Source organism: Halichoerus grypus, chromosome 7 (assembly GCF_964656455.1).
Source record: "Halichoerus grypus chromosome 7, mHalGry1.hap1.1, whole genome shotgun sequence".
NCBI classification, from domain to species: Eukaryota; Metazoa; Chordata; class Mammalia; order Carnivora; family Phocidae; genus Halichoerus; species Halichoerus grypus.
The window spans coordinates 87,779,495-87,796,380 of NC_135718.1; the positions used below are offsets into that span (position 1 = coordinate 87,779,495).

At 54.6% G+C, this 16,886-nt stretch overlaps 1 protein-coding gene across 4 annotated transcripts in view; it reads right to left on the reverse strand.

Moving 5' to 3' along the window:
• The window catches only part of ITPKB (inositol-trisphosphate 3-kinase B), an 88,924-nt gene that overhangs the window by 56,904 nt on the left and 15,134 nt on the right, over positions 1–16,886 (reverse strand). Inside the window, exons 3-4 of one of the 4 annotated variants that reach the window (XR_013449806.1) lie at positions 5,879–5,971; positions 4,001–4,611 (exon numbers count right to left, since the gene is read on the reverse strand). The exons of 1 other annotated variant lie outside the window; for it this stretch is intronic. Coding sequence is in view for 2 of the 3 variants with exons in the window: in XM_078077849.1 (XP_077933975.1) it covers positions 5,945–5,971 (27 nt within the window). In the remaining variant the exon portion in view is untranslated. 2 more of the 4 variants (XM_078077850.1, XM_078077849.1) reach the window with 2 other exon arrangements.

The following is a 16,886-nucleotide window of genomic DNA, read 5'->3' on the forward strand; positions in this document are numbered from 1 at the left end:
GCAGTGCCTAGGGGTGAGACGGCCGGCTACACTCGCTGAGACCGCAGCCCAAGGTCCATCAGCTGGCCCCAGGACACCCAGTGCTGCACTGCGCACTGGGCACTGGACAGGCGGCAGTGAAGTTGGGTCACCGCAGCCAACCGGGAGCGCATTTCAGGGGCAGCATTTTTCTGTGACTGTCCCTTACCCCGGCCCCCGGTCTCAAGGGACCAGGAGTGGAATGACCTTACTCCTTTCCAATCACACACTTTCCCCTCTGGTGGATCATGTCCGCGGACCCCGTGGAGGAAATACCTGAGCTGGTGTGTCCCTGCGGGAGGCGGTTTATTTTCACGACAGAAAAATACCGCAGCCAAACATGCCTGTGTTTCAGCAACTTCAACACTGAGGTGTGACAGGGGGCCGAGGGCTGAGGGTACCGGTCTGAGCCGCAGAGAGTGGCCACGAGGACGAGGGGGTACGTCCGGGCAGGGCAGGGCAGGGGGGCAGGTGCACGCAGGACCCCCGGCCCGGCCTGCGCCACGCGCCGGTGCCCCCGCCCCAAAGCGGCGGCCCTCCCGCCCTCCGAGGGGCGGTGAGTCGGGGGGGCCCGGAGTCCGGGGGTCGGCGGCCGGCCAGCACTCCCAGGGGCTTCTCCCCGGCGCGGACTCCGCCCCTCCCCCCGCCCCGCCGGCCACGCGCGCAAGCCCGGACCGGCTAGGCACCGCCTCCCGGCATGCTCGGCGGCGGGGGCGCGCCACGTGACGGGCGGGCGGTGGCGCGCGGTCACGTGACGGGCCCGGCCACCGCCCCCTCCGGGGTCTGGAAGGCCGCCTCGCAGCCTCGGTTTGCGCGCTTGTGAGGTGGGCCGAATCGTCTATGGAAGGCGCACAGCGTTTGTAGTTGGCGGCGGCTGGCCTGCCACACGGATTTCTGCCCCTGTTTCCACCGCCCGGTGGTGTAGCAGCCCCCGCGTTTCAAGCCACGTGGGCCGAATTACCCAACGATCCCGTCCGTGTCTTCCCGCGTGCCTCTGAGCCCGGGAGCAGCAAGTGTGGGTCCCCCTGCGAGCCCTGTGAGGCCTGAGACGCACACACAAAACCCCGATCCTTGTCTCTCGGGATCACACTGCCCTGCAAAGGCTTCAGGCTGCAGACCCGGAGGGGGGGGTCAGGGTCGCTCACTTCCTGTCCCGACCCCCCCTCCCACCCAAGATCTTCGGAGAACCCGAGCTTACGCTGACATCAACATTCTTTGCCGTGTAAAAAAAAAGGAGCCACGAAATGAATGAGAAGAATAAACATTAACAGCACAAGCACCTCAGAAAAATCTGTTCAGCGCGCCCCAAGATACCAATGACAAATTATTAACTCCGCATACGTTAACTCTTTTAAAGATTATTGTATGTTGTAGGCTAGCCATACCCCAACAGCCGGCAAAACTGGTCCAAGTGGTGAGAATTTCCTTACATGATGTGAAGCCGGAGGAAAAATAGTTTTTTTTTCCCCTGGGTCATTATGAAAATTTCAATGAAATTAGTCTTCCTGGGAGGTTTTCTGGGGAATGCAACATCATGTCACTCTGGAGAAACAAACAGAAAGACTGCAACACATGTCCTGGAGGTGAACAGAACCCGGGAACGAGTTTACCCTGGCTTGAAAAAAAGCGGTGCATCCTTCTGGCAACCTTAACCGCCAACCTTTTTTTCAGAGATCATTGGCTACTTAAACGTTCCGTGATGGACGGTCAGCAGCGCAGTGCCCCAGCCGGAGTGAGGGCCCACGCCTCCGCAGGCCACAGCGGACAGCCTGTGACTTCACACAGTTTCACCTTCATTTGAAACCTGGAGCTGGAATATACTTTCTTAAAGTTGTAGGCTCCTTTTGCTCTGTGAAAGAAACACCTCAGCAAACTTAGAATTGGAGAGAGCTACTAGCAAGGTTGTTCGCAGTGCTTTTAAGAGAATCACGGCATGGCTCCTGCTTGGTCCAAAGTGTTTCATGTTCAGAGACATGGAACAGCACCAATCACTACGGTAAAAGCAGATCCACAGGCTCCCTGCACACAGGTCACTCTCCGCACAGCAGAATCATCCCCAAATTTCACAGAAGATTTAGGAGCAAAGTCCTTTATCTCTCGCCCCACATTTCACAGAAACATCCTGGCGGTGAGAGGGAGGGAAGAGATTTCAGAAACATAAAATTGAGGTGCGTGACTTTGATTCTCTCCCTCCTGCCTCCCTGTCCTCAACTTCCTGAGTCAAAGCCAAATATTCAGAAGTGCCTCTGGGCCTATGTGCACACACATCCCTCTGGCCTCCGACCAGAAAGACCTGTGTCTGTGACTGCCTCTATCCCATTCCAGGAGGCTGCGCCAGCCTCGACACTGGAGGCTGCGGGCATCTCCCCTCCAGCGACCGAGAAACTACACTGGGAGGTTTCTCTTGACCCTGAGAACATCTTTGAGCCGCTCCTTGCAACTCCCTCTCAAACAGGTCATTTCAGGAATTTGAAAAGTCCCTGGAATTGAAGCAAAGCCTCTTAACCAAACCCAGAGGTGCTGGGAAAGCACTCCGATCAACCAGAAAAGATTTTCTGCCCTCTCTCCCAACTCCCAAGCACACATTTACTCACAAAAGATCACCCTACCGGCCTGTTCTCTCTTGTTCCAAGCGGTTGAGGGCTAAGGCTGATGGTGGCTGGGAGTTGCCAGGGGCATCTGGGTAGATGTCCCCCCTCCCCGTTCCTGTGCTTCGAAGGTCAAACGCCTTCACAAGCCACCCCTGCCCCACAGACCTGAAAGATTTCAATAGTTTCAGTCAGAGGCGGGGCAAAATTTTTAGAGTCAGGTGAAGGAATAGAACGCACTATCACAAAGTTAAACTCAGACCTGAAAAATAACAAATAGCTAACACATAACTGATAGTGAAACGCTTTGGGGGCTGGACAGGTGTTTCCTCCAAGTAAATACCAGCAGCTCCCTTTCCCCACCTTCCATCCCTAGGTTCCTTGACTGGAAACTTTCTAGAGCTTGCTGAAATGGAGCCCGGAGATCAACAAATCTTTGGGTTCTAAGCCTACAGACTGTAGCTGGAGTTGAGATGGGCTTTCAGCCACAGATGTCCTACAAGAGCCCGGAGAATGGTTTGTGAAGTATGCATTTCTCTAGTGGAGAGGGTACACCACTCTCAACCACTTTCCAAAATGATACAAGACCCAAAGGGGGTTAAAAACCACTGATCTGGTCTAGCTCTTGGGTTTCACAGAGGAGCCCCAGAAAGCTCAGTTGAGTGCTCCAGGTGACCGAGCAAATTATATGTCATCTTCTACAGCTGGTTGGGGCCCATGGGAGGAGGAGGACACCACATGAGCTAACAGGCCTTTTCCCTTACTAATTACAAGGATTCCAAGAAGTTTCCAGCCGCCACTCTGTCTGGCTCTCTGGGCCTGGGTGTGTTGGTTGCTACTCTGCTGCCAAGCTGTGCAGATGGGCAGGAGACTGGGGGTGGCTGGATATGGCCGGGAGCCAGCTAGCTAACAGCCAGGCACCTGCTCTGAGCCCAGGGCTTCCTGGGAATTAAAAAAGGGGTTTTTCAGAAAACCCCTTCTGAGGGCGAGGCACAGTCCAGTCCTCTAAGAACCCATCCCGAAGGTTGGTTGCATAAGAAACAGTAGTAATAGGGGCGCCTGGGTGGCTCAGTCGTTGGGTGTCTGCCTTCGGCTCGGGTCGTGGTCCCAGGGTCCTGGGATCAAGCCCCACATCAGGCTCCCTGCTCCGTGGTAAGCCTGCTTCTCCCTCTCCCACTCCCTCTGCTTGTGTTCCCCTCTCTTGCTATGTCTCTCTCTGTCAAATAAATAAAATTAAAAAAAAAAAAAAGAAACAGTAGTAATAATCATCTCCCTCAAAGACCAGCTTGTCCCTACTTTCAGGCCAGCATCATTAAGACCAATTTCACAAGGGGCAACAAAAATCTATTAGAGTAAGTCAGAATGAAAACACTGCCGCCAATAAAGTAGGATTTTATTTTATTTTATTTTATTTTTTTTTTAAAGATTTTATTTATTTCTTTGACAGAGAGAGACACAGCGAGAGAGGGAACACAAGCAGGGGGAGTGGGAGAGGGAGAAGCAGGCTTCCCGCTGAGCAGGAAGCCCGATGTGGGGCTCGATCCCAGGACCCTGGGATCATAACCTGAGCTGAAGGCAGACGCTTAACGACTGAGCCACCCAGGCGCCCCTAAAGTAGGATTTTAAGAGCAAACCACAGAACAGAAAAATATTTGTAACAGCAACTGAGAGCTCGCTATATAGAAATGCTAGCAGCTCACGCCATCACTACTAGAGGGCAGTCACTCAGTGGGAAGCAGCAAGAGCTTACAGAGGAATAATTAAAGGGCATCGTCACAAGGAAGCATGGCGAGTCCCATTTGAAAGCTGAAGAATTACACATTCTACCTTGAAGGGACAATCAGACAGCAGCAGATACACAGAAAAGCCAGTGGTGGTGGAGGAACCGGCAGAGTCTTTGCGGATGGCTCCATCATTGGTCCAGTCTTTCCAGAGAGGATGGGGACACGATGAGGTGGCTGCTCATTCTTCTTGGGCGCCGAGGACAACATCACCGAGGGGAACACTTCCCAAGGAAGTAACCACGGGAAGAAGAGAAAGGTAACCTTTACGAAAATGCTCGTGGCTGCAGACAGCAACAGCTATACCTGAGCAGGTGCACGAGGATGGAACCGCTGCAGAGGTTCAAGCCCCGGCTTGGGAATCAGAAGACACCACATTTTTGGATACTCGTTTGCCTCCTCTGAAAAGGGGTGGCTATGAGATTTAGGAAAAGTAATCCATATAAAACACTGAGCTGTGCCTGGCACATAAATACTCGGTAAAAGTTTGGTGCTGGGGCGCCTGGGTGGCTCCGTCGGTTAAGCATCAGACTCTTAATTTCGACTCAGGTCATGATCTCAGGGTCATGGGATCAAGCGCCTCATTGGGCTCCGAGTTGAACATGAAGCCTGCTTAAGATCCTCTCTCTCTCCCTCTCCGTCTGCACCCCCCACATGCTTGCTCTCTCTCAAAAAAATAAATAAAATATTTAAAAATAAATAAATAAAAGTTCACTGCTATCATTATTATATAATATTATACTCACTGAAAATCACAAGCAGATGACCTGTGTCAACTCACGAAAAAGAAAACATGAGTTGACATAAAAATGATAAAATCAAAAAGATAAAGCGAGTACAATCAGATTATAATCATGTACAACAAAGTTATGCAGCTGATCAAAGACCCAAGTACACCTGGAAGGAGTTAAATCGTTCACTTGGTCATGGTTATCATTAGCTTCTTAGTAACATTTGAGTTTATGTTAAAAATCAAAAAGAACAGAGAAGAAAAAATCAACGCAACCTCCAACCCTTTCTAGGATGAGGAGGGGGATGGAGGGAGGGATGTGATTTTGTTTGGGCGCCTCTATCTCCCCAGAGGGAACTCAGCAAAATGTGTGTCCCGAGCTATGGCAGCGGGAATCGCTAATGGTCTTGAGTCAACTCTCCCGCCCGAGGCTGACTTGGGCACAAGCGTGTGACACATTCCGGTCAGAGAGACACAGGGATGTCTGCCAGGGCAGGGGGGAGGGGGGATCTTCTGAGAAATACACTGAGACATAGGAAGGGCCGTCCTTGGGGCCCTGGGATGTTTGGGAACGGTGCACAGTGGTCCCTGACATCCAGCGGCCCCCCCAAGAAGGTCTTAGATGAAGCAGAAGACCTGATGTTTCCCTGACCCTACCTGTCTAAATATGAAGCCCCCCAAGACTGTCCACGAGCCACAGAATGTGGCAGTGGGGGCTGGGGGGGGCCTCGCCCTCGCCTGTCTCCCAGCTATAGACTCACCTTATCTGAAGTCACGTTGGGCTCAGTCTTTCTCCATGGTCCCCCAGGCCAAGGACAAGGTCTGTGTCATCTCCCTTGTATGGCACTATCCACCTGCTCACAAACAATCCCTTAATGGAGCTTGCCCGTGAGCCCAGCCTCGTTTCCCAGAACCTTGCTTTATGGTCCCGTCTGCGCCTCCTGCAGCGTCCTGCCCAGCATCAGCACCAGCCCAGAGCTGGTCCATGGCAAGTACCTGCGAAGAAGCAGCTCACGGACTACGGAAGATTCATGACCGACTGGCCCCCAAAATGCAGCCAAGTCCCGTCGAAAGACAGATTTCCCGCCCCTGCCCCTCTCTGCCCGCTGGCTGGTGGCCTCCTAGAAAAGATGCTGTTCCAAGAGGTATGGCCTTGGGCTGGGGCTGTCAGAAGAACCGAAAGGACACTCCTGTGGTGATCCCTTGTAGTCACTTGCCTTTGTTCTGCCCAGAGACGCAGGGAAAACTAACCAGACGCTGCAGGTGAGAACGAGCTCCGGGTCGCGTGAAAATGCATCACCTCTGGTTCAAAAAGTAGGAAAACCAGCAGGAGAAGGGGCCACAAGGGGCAATCAAATAGAGATCTTTCTTCGGCAGTCTCGAGCTCACCCTGATAGCGTTGCTTCTTTGCTATTTGAGGTCTCTGGGCGAATGCAGACCCTCAGGGGACCCAGGGGTCTCACCCCATGACCCTGGCCAGGGGCAGGGCGTCTCCCCTTTCCCGCTGGGAACCTGAATCGGGAAGGACTTGAGGCTCAGTTTGTGGCTCCGCCAGCCTGGGACACCAGCAGCAGGGACCCCGGGAGCCCTCACCCAGGCCCCTGGTGAGACGTCAGCAGCTGCTGGGGGGTGGGTGGGGAGAGGGAGGCCAGGTGGGGCCCGAGCCCAGGGACCTCCTGCTCCCTTGTGACACTGGACTTTGTTTACAAAACACACACTCAAAGACAGATTTATTAAGAATTTTAAGGGGCGCCTGGGTGGCTCAGTGGGTTAAACGTCTGCCTTCAGCTCAGATCACAATCCCGGGGTCCTGGGATCGAGTCCTGCGTCGGGCTCCCTGCTCAGCAGGGAGTCTGCTTCTCCCTCTGCCTCTGCCCCTTCCCCACCTTGCCTGTGCTCTATCAAATAAATAAAACATCTTTAAAAAAACAGAATTTCAATACGGTAACCGCACAGCATTAAACCCCAAGGGTTCGACCCTGGGTGGTTGGGGCCCGTCCTGTGCTGGTCACACACTCATGGAAGAGCCCTGACGTGACCATGCTCATTAAGACAGAAGGAGGAAAGAAAGGAAACCAGCCCAAAACATTCTCCAGTGAACTGGTGGTGCCCAGTGCTCATAACAGGACGAAAAATGTAACTTCATCGCTAAAAAATCAGGCCAACACCCCGCCCAAGGTGACAAGACACTGCTCAGTCTGACATCGCCTGCCTGCCCCAACCACCCCCTCAAGTCCCTTAACTCTACCTGCAATCCTCTCAAGATTCTGCCAAAGTGAAGAATTCCTCGCAGTGGCTGCTAACCAGAAACCCCCTGCCCGGCCCGAGAGGGGGCCACAGTGCCGAAGGGTTATGACCCGCAGGTGCTGGGCAGTCCCAGTAAAAAGCTCTGCCACCCAAAATGCCAATAATGCCCCATTTGGAAAAATTGCATAAGAGAAACCGGAGCTTCACGGAGACCTACCCATCGGGACCTCCTCTTGCTCGTCAGGGAGGCCACAGGTGCCAAGAGAAATCCCTCAGGACTACTGTCCATCGTCTCTTCCAGGGCTCAACTGAACCTACCTGGGTGTCTGCCACACCCCCCTTTCCACCCCTAACCCAGAGGCGAGAAGGGGAGGGATGGGGTTTCACGGCAGTCTGGGGCCACGCTGCTGCCCCAGATCAGTTCCCGGGACCTTCCTCGTGTGAGGGTGGTGTTTTTCTAGAAAACCTTAGTTCTCCTCCCTCTTCCCAAGCAAGCCCTGCAACAGGCCTTCCTGGGGGGGTGGGGAGGATGTTCAGTCTCTCACAGAAAGTGCCCTCCGGCCTGGCCCCAGGGGCCTGGGAGAAGGGCTTCAGGAAATTTCTGCGGTGATGTACAGTAAGCCACCAGGGTGGAAACGTAGCAAGAGTGAGATAGTCGTCATGGTTTTATATTTCGTACCTGTGTCTTCCGGAGACCTCAAAGCCCAGGGTAAGAGCGGGGTGAACCACCTTCCTGCCACCCTGAGGGGTGGGCAAGGCTTGGGAGGCAGCCCTTCTCAGAGCCTGAGCCTCTTGCTGGGAACTGGGGGGCCTGGAGAGGTCCACAGTAGTCGGATCCCTGCCCTCCCAGCCCCTGTGGGCGCAGTCCCAGCCCCAGGGCAAGAGAAGGGCAGGCGGGTGCTCGAGGCGGCCCCATGCCAAGTGGGCGGTGGGGAAAGAAGGTGAAGAAAGCCAAGCCACGGGGCCCCCCGCTGGAGCCTCCTTTCCGGAGACAAATTCCCAGAGCGGGCACCTTTGCAAGCACTTCCTGCTCAGCTGAATGCAGCATGCCCACTTCGCAGCTGAGAAAGCAGAGGTCCACGTGGAGGGGACAGTGGTCGCGGGGGAGGGAGCACTGGCCTGTGCGGAGGGGCGGCTGGCCTCTCCCTGGCTGCCCTGGCCCTGCGTTCAACCGCCATCTGTGCCCTTCAGGCTCACCCATCTGTTCAGGCTCCTTTACTGGTCCTGCTCAGCCTGTGGAAGCTTCTAGAAGCACACCATGGCTTTGCTGCCCTCAGTGTGAGAAAACAGTACAGGCTGGAGGTGTGGAAAATGCTAGGGAGCCACTGCATCCTGGGTGCCCTGGGGCCCCCGACAGAGGAGAGGGGGAACACACAGTGCTCAGCAAACCATAGGCGGGTCCTCTGCACACCCTTCCACGGCAGCCCTCCCCTGGGGGGGCACATGCGTGCGCACCTACACGCACCCCGTACACGTGCACACACGCACACACGCTCCAGCAAGCCCCCGCTGCAGGGAGACTCTGGACCCAGCCGGTTGCTCCAGGCGCTTCCCATCTCTGGAATGCCCCTAACCTCCCAGTTCCCAGACGGTGGCTTACTAATTTTGTCTCCCTTTGAATCAAGGCCTGTGCCCCCCCACCCCCACCCCCACTTCTGTCCACTTCACTTGCCCCGGCTCCCTACACACCGTGGTGAAAACCAGTTCAGAAATTGAGTGGAAACCAGTTTTGGAGAGAGCGCGTCACTGGGCAGAGAGGTGGCCCACAGCTGCTATTTTTAGTTCTATTTTTCTAAGACCTCTGTGCCCCCTGTCGAGGGGTGACAAGGCCTGTGTCCTTCCCACAGGTTTCCGGTTTTATCCCATTTTAGATCCACCACAGCCAGGCTCTGTCTCTATCTCCCCACTCCAGGGCCTGGGACCGAGTCGTGGTCTGAATGAGTTTCCAACAAGAAACACTCTTCCTGGTTTTATAAGGAATTTGTTCAGGCCTTCTGAAAGCATCCCGAAGGGGCTCAGTCACGTCTGCTCACAGCCAGTGCGCGTTCCACTATCTCAAAACTGCCCCATAAATCTATGGCTCACAAAGGACGCCATCTTGCTGGACACTTAGCTTGGGTTGAAAGCCGTTCTGTTTCCTACAGTAACAGTCAGGGGAAGCGTCTGGGGTCCGGATAACCACCAGTGTCCTCATCCACTACTCCCACTTTATGGACACAGCCCACTGCATCCAGACCCTGTTTACTTGAACACTTTCTCCCACGCCCAACATCGTAACTCTAACAATGAGGGCTTGCAACCTGGTCCTATCCCACAGAGACCTCTTAGACTTATTCAGAGAATTAAACTTGTTTGGAATCCTGATGGTCTACTTTTCTCTTTTCGCTCAGCAGTTTCTCACTGAGCCTGGCAATAGGCCATTCTTTGAAGCCAAGGTGGTAGGCCCTCAGAGCCAGGGCAAGTGACCCATGCTCGCACGGCTCAGGTACGGGCCTTGGACATCAGTGCTGTCCCCCAGATATTTCCAGTTCTTCTCCTGGACACATGGTAGGACTCGATGCCCCTGTCCCCTTCAGGTTAGGTGAAGACACAACACTTGCTTGACCAATGAAATATGAGCAGAAGAGGGCTGCCTGGGTGGCTCAGTGGGTTAAGCGCCTGCCTTTTGGCTCAGGTCATGATCTTGGGGTCCTGGGACCGAGTCCTGCGTCGGGCTCCCTGCTCAGCAGGGAAGCTGCTTCTCCTTCTCCCTCTGCCTTCCCCTGCCCCAGCTCGTGCTCTCTCTCTCTCTCTCTCTCAGATAAATGACTAAAATCTTAAAAAGAAAGGAAGGAAGGAAGAAGGAAAGAGAGGAAAATATGAGCAGAAGAGAAACATGACACTTCTCTGAGCTGAAGCTCTCTGAGCCAGTATGTGAATCCCCATCTTCTCGTTCTCTCTGCTGTGGTGACCAGCGACACTCCAGAGAGTGGCTGCACCGTCAGCCAGGGTCGCACAGTGAAGACCCAGCTGCCCCAGAGCAGGTATGCAGTACGAGCAAGAAATAAACCCCTGCCATTTGAAAATACGGATTGCGGACCTGTTTGTTACTGCGATGGAGCCGCACCCGTCCCGACCGATGCAGACCTGCGACTGAAGAGCTTCTCTAGCTGCTGGGAACCAGCTTGCTGCTTGAAAGGAGGGAACGAGAAAACAGCAAGAGGGAGGGAAGTGAGGGCCCACAGCAAACTATCTGCCTTGTCTCTCCCACTTTCGCGCCTGTGTGGGGGTCCTTCCACTCCAGAGATAGTTCCCCTTTTCTGCCTCGGTGAACTCCATCAAAATTCCACGCAAACAGCACCATCTCTGCAATTCCTCTTCCGGACAGCCCCGGATAGAGCAGCAGCTGTCCTCTGTTTCCAGCGGGACCCTGGGCGGGGGCCCTGGATGGAGCCATCCCTCCACACACACGGACGCGGTTCTGTAACACCTGCCCCCGGAAGGCAGCATGGAATGCTCGTTACCAGGACAAGTTCTAGAACCCTGGCTTTCGACCTGGGGTGATTTGTCTCTTGGGGCACATCCGTCAATGTGTGCAGACATTTCTGGTTGCCACAACCGGGGGGAGATGCTGCTGCTCAGGGATGCTGTTAAACATCCTACTGTGCACAGAACAGCTCCCCCAGAGCAAAAAAATATCTGGCCCAAAATGTCAATAGGGCCGAATTTGAGAAACCATTTGCTACAGTTAGGAGGCCTGGGTTCATGTCCTGATTCTTCTATTGCTGTGATTTTAGGCATATCACTTAACCCCTCATTCAATGCCTACCCGTAATCAATGCATGAGAGATGTGAGCTGTTGCCATCTGCCTCCTCCCTTGAGCTAAGATTCCCAGAAGGCAGGGACTGCGCTTCACTCACACAGATCCCTCCTGCCGGCACAACCTGGATACAGCCAGCACCCAATACATGTGTGTGGGCCATTCAAGACCAGAGCCGGCCCTTTCCTGGAAGCTACCCGGTGGCAAGTTGTGGATAAAACCTCCCTCCCGGTCCCCCAAAGACAACGTCTGCGCATTTAGCAAAACCTCTGCTGGCTTGAGCGTCAAGTATTTTATTTCTTCTAGTTCACTGCAAAGGACGAAGGCAATTTACAGTAACTCTCAGTTAACCAGAATATTTAAGAAATGAGACCGACGCACACCATCCCAGAAGAATGCAGGTTCACGGGAAATAAATTTTATAACTGTGATGTTATCTGAAGAAGTGACTTGAATCAAAATGAACAACTCCCCAAGAGCCATAACACATTTTATTTATTCGACCTCAAACCAAGCACAGATATCAAATTTTAATTCGACCCAGGAATGTAACAAGGGTGTTACTTTTCTCCATCTTCTTCCCTTAAGACTATCGAACAAGTTCAAACCAGAATGAAACCTAGGCTTTCAGAAAGTACCTAACCAGAAAAAGACTCTGAACCAAACCATCATGTGATTCAGCTACCTCTTTGATCTTGGGCCCCATCAGATGACTGCTACAATGTGCTGGGATGTTCTAGTAGGCCACAGGGACTGGGTGGAAAGCCTGTGATCATCTACCTACATGAGACCATGTCCACCACCCGGGCTCAGGGCCTCCTGTAAAAATCCTCCGCTCGCTCGTTCTCCAAAAATCCTCTAAGCCCACGTAGAAAACAATTCCTTCTTTGTGACGGATTGTTTGTACCAATTCACCGAAGGAGAGTTTGCAAACATTATACTTCATTAGACCAAGGAAGAAACAGCCCCGCCTTCTCGTTTTCTATGAGTCACTAAAGCCAAGATGAAGGATGTGCATTTCACACACTGTGAAGCCCCAGGTCCTCCACAAGGCAGAAAAGCAAAGGTAAATCCGTTCTTAAGCAGATGACATCCCCCCTACTTCCCCTCGGAGCCGGAACCCTCTAGCAGGCCCTCAAGCTGGCAGCCACCCCATTAACACTCAAGGCTACTTCCTGCGGCCCCTCCCGAGACAGGAGGCAAAGGGCAGAAAATCAGCAACACTGCCCATCAGCCCGCTATGAGGGGGTGCGATTCAGTGCTGCTTCTAAGGAGGAAAAGTACTTCGGTCACCACGGGTTGGAGTGGTGTAAAAGGATACACACGCTTTTTCTCTTCGGTTTCATGAACACAAAAAGGGAAGCATTTCTGGGACCTTCAGCACGACCGTGTTGCAAAACTAAACCCCAAGCGCAGGCCAAGCTGAAGAGACCCAAGGGGAAGCCTGGAGGGGAGGCTGCACGTCAGCCGCAGTCCTCAGGGAGGCCGGGAGGGAGACCCAGCAGGCACCAGGGAGATACTCCACGCTGGTGCCTGGCTGTCTCTTTACTTCCAGGCCCGACGAGCAAGAGCCAGCTCGCCCTGAACACAGCCCCAGTGAGTCAGCCTTGGGGGGATCCTGCGGCCACAGGTGCGGGAAGGTGATGGTGTGCGTGGGGGCCGCTCAGAGGGGAGGCTGCTGTGGGTCAGCGCTCTATCCTGGAGTCAGAGGAAGTGGGGGCAGTAGGGGACCTTGGGTGACCACACACCTTCCTCGGGGCGCAGAGAGGAGCAGCTCCCTCAACAGGGTGGGAGGGGGGGCCACGAAGGCACAAGGCTTTTGACACCCTGCCTGCGTTGTGCAGCACCTCTGGGGAATTTGTTTTAAAGCCAGATCATTTCACCAAAGAGGATGCAGCAGTGGCAAATCTGCACACGAGAAGATGTTCAACACCATTAGCCACTGGGGAGAAACCCATGAAAACCACAAGGAGATAGCCCCACGCAACTCTGGAGTGGCTAAAATAAAAAACCGTAGCCACCCCGCATGCTGGCATGGATGTGGGAAACCCGGATCGCTCACACACTGCCACTGGGAACGCACAGTGGAGCGGTCACTCTGGGAAACAGTCTGGAAGATTCTTAAAAAACTAAGCAAGTATGTGACTACCATATGACCCAGCAAGTGCACTCCTGGGCATTTATCACAGAGAAGGGAACGCTTACGGCCACACAAAACCCTGGACGCACCTGTTCGTGGCAGCTCTGTTTGTAATGGCCAAATGGTGCCCCAGCACAGACGTCCCTTCCTAAAAGGGACAGCGTCGTCAGAGTCTCAGACGAGCATGGAGTGAGGCTGAGCAATCCCATTTCCAGCTAAGGGCTCCCGGAGGGCATGGTGCTCACCCCGCTGGGGACGGACTTGGCCTATGGTGTCCGCTCGCCACCCCTCGGCACCTTCTCTGAGCTCACAGAGCCACCTCCCCGTGATGATACTGCGCTGCCCCTGTGTAAGGTGGAGCCACGGCCTCTCGAGGTTCACAGCCTCAGACTCTGCTCTGCCCACCGAAGCCAGGCACAGCAGGTCTCTTCTCGCAGGTAAGAAATCCGGGGACAGCCATCTACTGCAAGTTTGGGCCTCCTGTCCTGTCCACCGGCCCCGTTGGAATAAACCTTCTCTTCTCCCCTTGATCATCCTGTGTCTCCCGATTTAACTGTAGTCCGAAGGGAGGTAGCACCACGTGACGCATTCAATTCCAGTTTAGGTGCCACACCTGCAACAGGTGTTTACCCGTGTCACTTAGAAGGATGTGGAATGCCTGGGTGTCTCCCCTGCTCCACTGTCAGGGACTCACTGCCCAGCTCCGTGGGCAGCAGTGAGAAGCCGCTAACTTCTCTGCCTCCCTCCCCACCAGGCCTGGGAGCTTCGAGGCAGCTCCGAAGCTCCCTTTTGCTCCCATTCCATCAACTTGAGTCTGTGTTTTTTGTACAAAGGCCCATTCATTGAAAAGGAAAAGAATCTTCTCTTGGTTTCACCTCTGAGAATAGAAAATTGATCTTGAACCAGACTGAAGCATGACTCTGGGGCAACGATGCAAATCCAACTCTCTCACCCCCCAGATGGAATATGTCCAAGGCACAAGCAACCGAATGCCCTCAACCATCCACCTCTAAGGCTTCTGCCCAGACCCCTCCATCTCACTCCGCATTCAACGCAACCAGTCCCCCATCCCTCTCCGGCCCAGGGCCCAGAACTGAACCGAGCCCTCCTTGTGCACAGTGCACCACCCTCCTGTGTCCTCCCGGTGATAGACCGTGGGGAGCAGGGGGGAAGGGCTGTGCTGCGGACTGCAGCCTTGTCCACCTGGTATCACCTCAGTCTGCTTGCCGTGGGATAAGGAAAATATAGACCTTGCAGAAATTCAGTGAAGTAATTTATAGACCATGCCTGGCACATAACAGATGAGCCAGGAATCGGAGCTGGCCTTATTTTATTATTATTGTGCCCCCCAAGACAGCTCAGCACTTTTTTTTTTTTTAAAGACTTTATTTATTTATTTGAGAGAGAGAATGAGAGATAGAGAGCACGAGAGGGAAGAGGGTCAGAGGGAGAAGCAGACCCCCCGCTGAGCAGGGAGCCCGATGTGGGACTCGATCCCGGGACTCCAGGATCATGACCTGAGCCGAAGGCAGTCGCTTAACCAACTGAGCCACCCAGGCGCCCCAGCTCAGCACTTTTAACCACACAGTTAATTTATATTGAATTTTTTAATAGTGTCGTAACTCCCAGCAAATTTCACAGGCAGTACTGACGAGCCAGGTCGCCTCCATCCTGTCCTTCATGTAGGGAAGGACGCCCAGCATGGAGCCCGACATGGGGCTCGAACTCACAACCCTGAGATCAAGGCCTGAACTGAGATTGAGTCGGACGCTCCACAGACCGAGCCACCCAGGTGCCCCCCATGTAGCTGACTCTTTGAAACCTCCCTTCAGGACTCACATTCTCTTCTATGACACCTGGTCATGGGGTCACAGTGAACTGTTTCCTGAGATCATTGAGATCCTCTTTCCAAAGTCAGTGTCACGTGTCCCCAAAGGCCAGGCTGGGACGCTCAGGGCACTTCCCTCCGGGCTGACCCACACGGACCCCAGGGTCCCAGCCAGTGCAGCCCCTGGGTGAGCCTCTCCTGCCTCCCCCGCCCCTCCCCGCCCCAGGGATGTGGTATCCGAGGCTAGCGGCAGCAGAGGGGAAATCGAGGCCTGCAGTGGGGTGGGTGGCGGCTCTCCCGAGGAAGCAGCACCGTTTTTAATGTATAGTGTGATAGCGCAAGGCCAACAGGGTCCCAGATGCTGCTCCATATGGCTTCAGCCCGCGATGGAAATTAATTGTGGCGCTGTGTACATTTCCAGGTCGGGGCAATAAGGAAGCTACTGTCCAGCACGCTGCCACTCACACGGCCTCTGAGGTCAAGGCTGCCACATACCAACAAGCTCTTTTAGTGGTTTCATTCCTCCCAGACGCCAGCCTCTGGATTCTGCAAAGGGCAGGAGTCTGGGGCTCGGGGAAGATGTAAGCAGAGGCCAGGCCGGACACACACAGGTCCGAAAGGGGGCATGGCCCCCAAACGCCGCGTGAAGGAGCAGACCTTTCAGTGCCTGGACACTCTGCCCAGAGGCCTCACGGCCGTCTTGGGACACATGGAGGCTCATGGGACCAGCGGCAGGCAGGAAAGACGGGGACCCCAAGGGTCACCGCAGCAAGCTGCCCACCCCACACTACAGCTGTGGTGGAAAGAAGGATTTCCACATCCTGTGTTCAGCATGTCATGAAGCAGAAGCCCGTGCCTGGCAGGTGGGGGTGCCCGAGACTGTGTCCATGCCTGGCTGAGGAGTGGCCCGTGCTGCTCTGGTGGGACCTGTCCCCACACAGCGCCAGCTCCCGCCAGAGCCCGCACAGGTCCCCCGGGCCTTGCCGGGGCTCCGATGTGAGCTGGTACGCTCAGGGTCCGTCCACCTGACCCTCCACACCGCCGTCTACCACCCTGGCCCTGAGGAACAGTCCAGCAGGCTCCACACAGCTCAGTCAGGACAATGGCAAAGAGCAGTGTGACTCAAGAGGTGTGCTGAGCAGGCTCTCCTCCGCTCCCCATCCGAGGAAGTGGGGTGGCGCAGAGAGGCCTGCGGAGACCCCCCAGCCTGGTCCTCAAGGCCTCAGCGGGGTCTGCAGCGAAAGAAAGAGCCTGCCGTAGTAAGCATGCACACCCCCTACCAGCAGAGAGGGCACAGGGAAGGCCAATCACTCTTGTTCAGAGACCTCACAGGCCCCAAGAGCCACGGCCATACAAAGCAGCGGCGTTCCTTATATATGCATGTATATATGCCCTCTCTGACTTAGGAGCTGTGGAGGGCAAGCAGAGGAGTGGGGGGCGGGGGGACGGCGGGGAGAAAGAATGGAGCCTTCCACATTCCAAAAGCTGGGCGCTCTCCGCCTGGATGACCTCGGCCAGTTTCCACCTCCAAAACAGAATAAAAGGCGACTGGTCCCTGGGGGGTAACCTGACACCCCCTTGCCAGCAGCTGAATACAGTGGATTGTTTCTTCAACTTCAAGTTCTGAGCCCCTGGTAACAAAGCCAGGCCTCTGGGAAAGTAAACCCTGACGCCAGTTTTATCATCCTGCGTGAGCTGTACTTGGGATGAGGATGGGGGCTCCCCCACACTCAGCGAAGGCGACCCCTACCCAC